A 7,834-nucleotide genomic window follows, 5' to 3' on the forward strand; every position below is an offset into this window, starting at 1 on the left:
CAGTGTTGCAGTTTAAGCTTGCCATCTGCCGTTGACTCTAAAAAAATACTATTTTTTTTTTGGTCTTCACACCATATTGTGGAAAGGGTCCAAGCGATGTTCTATACTGGATACAGAAATAGTTTTCAAAAAGAAAAGTGGGCTTTGTCTTTTCGCCATTTGAAAGTGCCAAAAATGGCATCTTGCAGATGAAATCGCACTAACCCGCCCGGACTACAGCAGAATGGCAATTTGTGCTGGTCTTCTCAGCAGGGACGACTGTCCTTTATACGACACAGATTCAACAGAAGCAGCAGACAATCCATTTCTGTGTGTTCGAAGGGCATTGTGTGGAGAACATCGCATCAGAAGTGATGGAGAGTCTGAATGGATACATAAGATGACACTGCATCTTACAGACTACATTAATATTTCAACCCGAGTTTTTTCTTTCCTCTCACCTTTTGTGGATCTTTTTATTTAGTTCTGAAAGACTATCAAGGTTAGCAGCATTTAGTGATGTAGCTTATATTCTTTGCCCCAGCATGTGAAATGTTAATGGCACTCCTAAAATATGACATGAATGTCAGAGAGTCAAGGCTTTGTGTGCTGATTTTCAGACAAGGTTTAACTTGCATACAATTATGGCTGAATAGAAATATTGGATTATAAAATGGGAGAGAAATACTTTTTGACATTCATTTGCAGCTGTAACGCAGTGGTCAGGGTCAAAGAACAGTAACACGGCCAGAATTCTAATATCCGCACGAAGCAAAGCTTCTGAGACGATCTGCTACGGCACCTTGAAAACAAGCACTCACCAGCCATTAAATAATACAGTGAGGATGAAGATGTTATTCTTTATTCGCAGATCGCAGACGTCACTTCCCGTTTGTTGCGGTTGCACGCTTAGAGTTTGAGCTCCGTCGAGTTAATTTCTTATTGTCTGTTTTTCAATTCAAAATCAATTTTATACACAATCATTCTTGTTTCTTATAACGTGTGAATATACCCCCTATTGTATTCTACAACTAAAACATCCGGATTGCTTTGTTATCACTAGTTTTGTTTTGATTTCCGGAGTCGCTAGCTTATAGCCCGTTAGCAGCACCAGCGTGGTTGCCGCTAATCCTGCTTGCATTGTTTACACACTGCTTACACACATTTCCATTGTTTACTCACTGTTACTTGCTTTAATGGCGAATTTGTGTCCACCTTTGAGTGCAGGTGAGGACACGTTCGAGCTGCACTCGTTGCAGCTCGAGCTGGATGCCGTGGAGAAGCAGATCCAGGAGCTGTTGGTGCGGCAGACGGAGCTGAGAGAGCGGAGGGCCGCTCTGGAGTCCTCCCGGGTGAGTATACAGCGTGATACTAACACTCTGACCACCTCTACTCCGTGTGCTTCTCTGCACAGCTCCCGTGCACCCTGGACGCGATCTTCCCAGATGTCCTTCACTCCGGCGCCGGGACACCACGGACCCTGGGTGCAGCAGCAGCGGAAGACGCGAGCCAGGCCCCGGCCGAGGACCTCGCCGCCTCCGGTCTTCGAGATCTCCACCCGGAACCGCTTCGCTCCCCTCCGCGAGACGGAACGCGACGCTGTGATCGTCGGAGACTCCATTGTCCGGTACGTACGTGCTACTTTAGCTAAAGGTAAAGTCCACATCCACTGTTTTCCTGGTGCTCGCGTTCTCGATGTTTCTGCGCAGATACCCGCGATCCTGAAGGACGGCGAGAGCGTCGGCGCGATCGTCCTGCACGCGGGGGTGAACGACACCAGGCTGCGGCAGACGGAGGTTCTGAAGAGGGACTTCAGCAGCCTGATCGAGACTGTTCGCAGCACGTCGCCCACGATGAGGATCATCGTGTCAGGACCCCTTCCCACGTATCGACGTGGGCACGAAAGGTTCAGTAGACTTTTTGCTCTAAATGAATGGTTATTGACATGGTGTAAAGAACAGAAACTGCTCTTTGTTAATAATTGGAATCTTTTCTGGGAACGTCCTAGGCTTTTCCGTGCTGATGGCCTGCACCCCAGCAGAGTCGGAGCGGAGCTGCTGTCGGACAACATCTCCAGGACGCTACGCTCCATTTGACTAGTGAGTACATTCTTATATGATTGCTACGATGGCTTTTGTTCTGAACGCTTAAATGATAGTAGTTGCACTGTCCAATCTATAAAGACTGTGTCTGTTCCTCGAATAGTGAGGTCAAAACGTAAATTTAATGTAGGATCTAGAAAAAAAAATCTGATCGTAATTAAACCAGAAAAAAGCAAAATACACGAACAGAAACCATTTTTAAAGCTTGGGCTCCTAAACATTAGATCACTTGCACCCAAAGCAGTTATTGTGAATGAAATGATCACAGATAATAGTTTTGATGTACTCTGCTTAACTGAAACCTGGCTAAAACCTAATGATTATATTAGTCTAAATGAGTCTACTCCACTAAACTTCTACTATAAGCATGAGCCCCGTCAGAGTGGTCGTGGTGGTGGTGTTGCAACAATATATAGTGATATTTTCAATGTTACTCAGAAAACAGGATACAGGTTTAATTCATTTGAAATACTTTTGCTTAATGTTACTCTGCCAGATATGCAAAAGAAATCTCTCCTATCTCTTGTTTTAGCTACTGTGTATAGACCGCCAGGGCCATATACAGATTTCCTAAAAGAATTTGCAGAATTCCTTTCAGAACTATTGGTTAATTTTGATAAAGTGCTAATTGTCGGAGATTTTAACATTCACGTTGATAATACAAATGATGCGTTAGGACTTGCGTTTACTGACCTAATAAACTCTTTTGGAGTCAAGCAAAATGTCACTGGGCCCACTCATCGTTTTAATCATACGCTAGATTTAATTATATCGCATGGAATTGATCTTACTGATATAGATATCGTACCTCAAAGTGATGATGTTTCTGACCATTTCCTTGTATCGTGCATGCTGCGTATCACTGATATTAACTGTAGGGCTCCGCGTTATCGTCTTGGCAGAACTATTGTTCCAGCCACCAAAGATAGATTCACAAATAACCTGCCTGATTTATCTCAACTGCTCTGTGTACCCCTTAATACACAGGATCTAGACAAAATGACTAGCAATATGGGCACCATCTTCTCCGATACGTTAGAAGCTGTTGCCCCCATCAAATTGAAAAAAAGTTAGAGAAAAACGTATTGCACCATGGTACAATAGTAATACCCAATCCCTCAAAAAAGAAACTCGCATTCTTGAGCGCAAATGGAGAAAAACTAACTTGGAAGTTTTTAGAATTGCATGGAAAAACTGTATGTCCAGATACAGACAGGCTTTAAAAGCTGCTAGGGCTGAGCATTTCCGCGAACTCATAGAAAATAACCAAAAAAATCCAAGGTTTTTATTTAGCACAGTGGCTAGATTAACAAATAACCAGACACTACCTGATCTAAATATTCCTTTACAGTTTAATAGTAATGACTTTATGAATTTCTTCACTGATAAAATGGATAACATCAGAAATACAATAACCAATGTAGATTATACTGCATCTAATATGTCAACTTCTTTCGTCGCACCCAAAGAAAAACTGCAGTACTTTACCGCTATAGGACAGGAAGAGTTAAATAAACTCATCACTGTGTCTAAACCAACAACATGCCTATTAGATCCCGTACCCACTAAATTACTAAAAGAATTGTTACCTGTGGCAGAAGAACCGCTTCTCAATATTATCAACTCATCGTTATCTTTAGGTCACGTCCCAAAACCATTCAAGCTGGCGGTTATTAAGCCTCTTATTAAGAAACCACAGCTAGACCCTAGTGAACTGGCAAATTATAGACCCATTTCTAATCTTCCATTTATGTCTAAAATTTTAGAGAAAGTTATATCTGCTCAACTGTGCTCATTCTTGCAAAAAAATGATATCTATGAAGAATTTCAGTCAGGCTTCAGGCCCCATCACAGCACAGAAACTGCACTTGTTAAAATCACTAATGACTTGCTTCTTGCGTCAGACCAAGGCTGCATCTCACTGCTAGTTTTACTTGATCTTAGTGCTGCGTTTGACACTATAGATCATGACATACTAATAGATCGACTACAAAATTATGCAGGTATCCAAGGGCAGGCTTTAAAATGGTTTAGATCCTACCTGTCTGATCGCTACCACTTTGTTTATTTAAATGGGGAGTCATCTCAGTTATCACCAGTAAAGTATGGAGTGCCACAAGGATCTGTTCTAGGTCCTCTACTATTTTCAATATACATGCTGCCCCTTGGTAATATTATTAGAAAACACGGGATTAGTTTCCATTGTTATGCTGATGATACTCAACTATATATCTCAACAAGACCAGATGAAACTTCTGAATTATCAAAGTTAACAGAGTGCGTTAAAAATGTAAAAGATTGGATGACCAACAATTTTCTGCTATTAAATTCAGATAAGACAGAGATATTACTTATTGGACCTAAAAACAATACACAGAATCTTTTGACTTACAATTTACAACTAGACGGATGTACTGTTACTTCCACTACAGTCAAAAGCCTGGGTGTTATATTAGACAGCAACTTGTCTTTTGAAAATCATATTTCTCATGTTACAAAAACAGCATTCTTCCATCTTAGAAACATTGCCAAGCTGCGAAACATGTTACCTGTTTCTGATGCAGAAAAGCTAGTTCACGCATTCATGACCTCTAGACTGGACTATTGTAATGCACTACTAGGTGGTTGTCCTGCATCTTCAATAAACAAGCTACAGATAGTCCAAAATGCAGCTGCTAGAGTCCTTACCAGGTCAAGAAAATATGATCATATTACCCCAATTTTAAAGTCTCTGCACTGGCTGCCTATTAGGTTCCGCATCAGCTACAAAATAGCACTTCTTACCTATAAGGCACTTAACGGTTTAGCTCCTGCGTACCTAACTAGTCTTCTACCACGCTACAATCCATCACGCTCCCTAAGGTCACAAAACTCTGGACTGTTGGTAGTACCTAAGATAGCAAAGTCCACTAAAGGAGGTAGAGCTTTTTCACATTTGGCACCCAAACTCTGGAACAGCCTTCCTGATAACGTTCGGGGTTCAGACACACTCTCTCTGTTTAAATCTAGATTAAAGACACATCTTTTTAGCCAAGCATTCAAATAATGCATCTCATAAACTTTTTCTGCAGCTATATCTGATCAAATGTTCATTTTAATCTTTTAGCTCTGGTTTAACAAACCTTCCTTTTCTTAGTTTGAACAGCAGCTACGCTAATTATGTTCCTATTTGTTCTCTGTTTTTGCCATGGGATTGACATCCCATGGTAACTAGGAATTCACAAGCTCCAGTGTGGATCCAGAACACTTAAGAAAAGATGATGCCAGCCCTTCAGAGGACTTCAGATGATGCCAACCCTGATGCCAACCCTGAAAACATACAGCACTACCAAATTCTGCTACAAATTTATAGTGTTCTTTGTCTGTTTGATTACGTCATTAATTGATCTTTACCACACATCTCTACCATATGTACATCAAGCTACTACTACATATATTGTAAAAATGTCAATTTGGTGTAAAGCTGCTTTGCAACGATATGTATCGTGAAAAGCGCTATACAAATAAATTTGAATTGAATTGAATTGAATTTATTATTCTTTATAACTGATCTCAGATGTCCTGCACAATTGCCGCTTCAACGTGGCACCTGATGAAAGAATACATAAATAATTGCAGGCCAGGACCGAGAGCAGAATGAAAGAGACGAGAAAGAGACGAGTCCAGATCGTCCATCAGAGTGGCAGAGCAGGAATAATCAAGGCCTTTGACTCTCCTAACCAGCGCTTCTTGAGATCCAATGCAAACTCATCAAAGGGCATGTTTTATGGACAGCTCACTTTTAGACCCCCAAAAATAATGAATGCATTTGATCCGACATGAAAGAGACAGGAGGCCAGCTCTTCTGCTGGCGGACAGCAGACAGACAATTAATAATCAAATTAAAGGAGAATTTCCACTGTCGTATGTTAACACAAAGCCATCATGAGAGCTGACAGTGCTAAAGGTGAATGATGTCAACTCTTGTTTTCAAGAGTGGAGAACTATATACACATGCCTTTATATGCTGCTCTTTTGGCTAAATTATATTATATTCAACTGCTTAAATAATTATAGGCATATTATAATATTGATTATACTGTTAAACTATTATAATTGTTTAATAATTTATTTGCATTAATAATCACTCATTTGCTATTATATTATATGAAAATGAATGAATAAATAAAGAATTTTAAGAACAAAAAAATTTAAATTCTGAGTTCAAATGCAACTTTTTCTCAATTCTCACTTGCAAGTTGAGTTAATATTGTCACGCTCAGACGAAGCACACGAACAACGACGTAAATAAACGAAAGGTATTTAATAAATCCAACAGGAAACACAGGAGACACAGGAACACATCAACGTCCGACAAGGAAAGGGGGAAAAACACACGCTATATATACACAGACTGATTACAAACACAGGTGCAGACAATAAGGGAGATACCAAAACACACAGAGCTGCAGGGGGAAATGATGGGAGAAACCAACTAATCAGTCCAGGGGTGTGACAAATATCTCACAGTTCTGACAATTCTTTATTTAAGAGTTATGAGATATAAATTAATAATTCTGAGAAGAAAAGTTTTTTTAATATTTAATATTTAATTAAAAAAAAAGTTTTAATATTTTTTTCCATGTTAAGTAAAAAATAAATAAATAAATTAAAAGAATGTAAAAATGAGATGTAAAAAAATGCAATTTATTTATTTATTTATTTATTTATTTATTTATTTATCCAGTCATTCATTCATTCATTTATTCATGTATTTATTTGTTTATTTACGTATTTCATCATTCATTCATTCATTTTTTTTATTTTGTGTTGAAAAACAGGTTTCATCCCAATTTGACTACTTTTGCCATTCAGATGACCGGGGAAAAGTTGAAAAAAGTTGCAATTTCTTTTTTAATATTTTATTCCGTGTTAAGGAAAAAAAAAAACAGAACTATGAAATGTAAAAATTGCAATTATTTTTATTTTATTTTATTTTATTTTGTGTCAGATATGGGCAATTATAATATTATAATGGTACAGTGCCAACATTTTGAGAGAGGAGGAAAAAAAAATCATTCATAGCTTAAATGAGTACATTATCAGATACCAGTGAGCATCCTGGCACCGTTTGAGTTTGTGACAGTCATTGAACGAGTGTTTTTCTACAGTAAACAGCTGAGCTGGTTTATTCTAGAGGTTACTGCCCTAAACACTGACATGTATCAACTGCAAGGTGCAAAGAAATCCACCTCAACCTTTGTGCTTAAAATATATTGAGACACTGTCAGAGCAGCAGATGAGAATACTGTTGTTATTTGAATACACTTTACTTTCACTGCTGTCATGAAAACCCTGATTATATGCTGCCGTTTATCGATCCATTTCAGATGGACTTTTAAAGCCAAATCTAGACAGAATTTATTTTTTTGCTGAACACAGAACCATCTTTCTGAAAATGCTATCATCTCAAAAAAATGAGTTTTATTACCACACAATATCACTGATAACACTGCAGTAAAGCTCAAAATGCAGAGACAAAATCACTAAACACTTACTGAAACATGCATCATATTCATAACTATACAAAATCCAGTTTAATAAGATGCTATAAAGAATCCTACAACATGTGTGTTTAAATAAAATCATTGTGATGTAGAACTGCAGCACGTAATTTGGGCTCAGCACAGTTTGTCAACATTGTTACCTGATTTCCATAATTCCTGAAATGAATAAAACAGACAGCAAATAAACACTATCAATTCATTTTTCGT

The 7,834-nt window shown here is 38.5% G+C and overlaps 1 protein-coding gene across 2 annotated transcripts; it reads left to right on the top strand.

Annotated features, from left to right (window-relative positions):
- The first annotated feature begins 856 nt into the window (after window positions 1-856).
- LOC127156102 (uncharacterized) lies at window positions 857-5,605 on the top strand. Of its 2 annotated transcripts, XM_051098824.1 has the most exons (3): window positions 857-1,885; window positions 1,988-2,078; window positions 5,296-5,605. In XM_051098824.1, the coding sequence occupies exons 1-2, from the start codon at window positions 1,176-1,178 to the stop codon at window positions 2,073-2,075; spliced, it is 798 nt and encodes a 265-aa protein (XP_050954781.1). In that variant the 5' UTR covers window positions 857-1,175; the 3' UTR covers window positions 2,076-2,078; window positions 5,296-5,605. The 2 variants fall into 2 exon arrangements, with proteins under 2 accessions (XP_050954781.1, XP_050954780.1); XM_051098823.1 differs by lacking the exon at window positions 5,296-5,605 and having other exon boundaries at window positions 1,988-2,340.
- The last annotated feature ends 2,229 nt before the right edge of the window (window positions 5,606-7,834 follow it).

The sequence above is a fragment of the Labeo rohita genome, chromosome 24 (assembly GCF_022985175.1).
Source record: "Labeo rohita strain BAU-BD-2019 chromosome 24, IGBB_LRoh.1.0, whole genome shotgun sequence".
Classification (NCBI taxonomy): domain Eukaryota; kingdom Metazoa; phylum Chordata; class Actinopteri; order Cypriniformes; family Cyprinidae; genus Labeo; species Labeo rohita.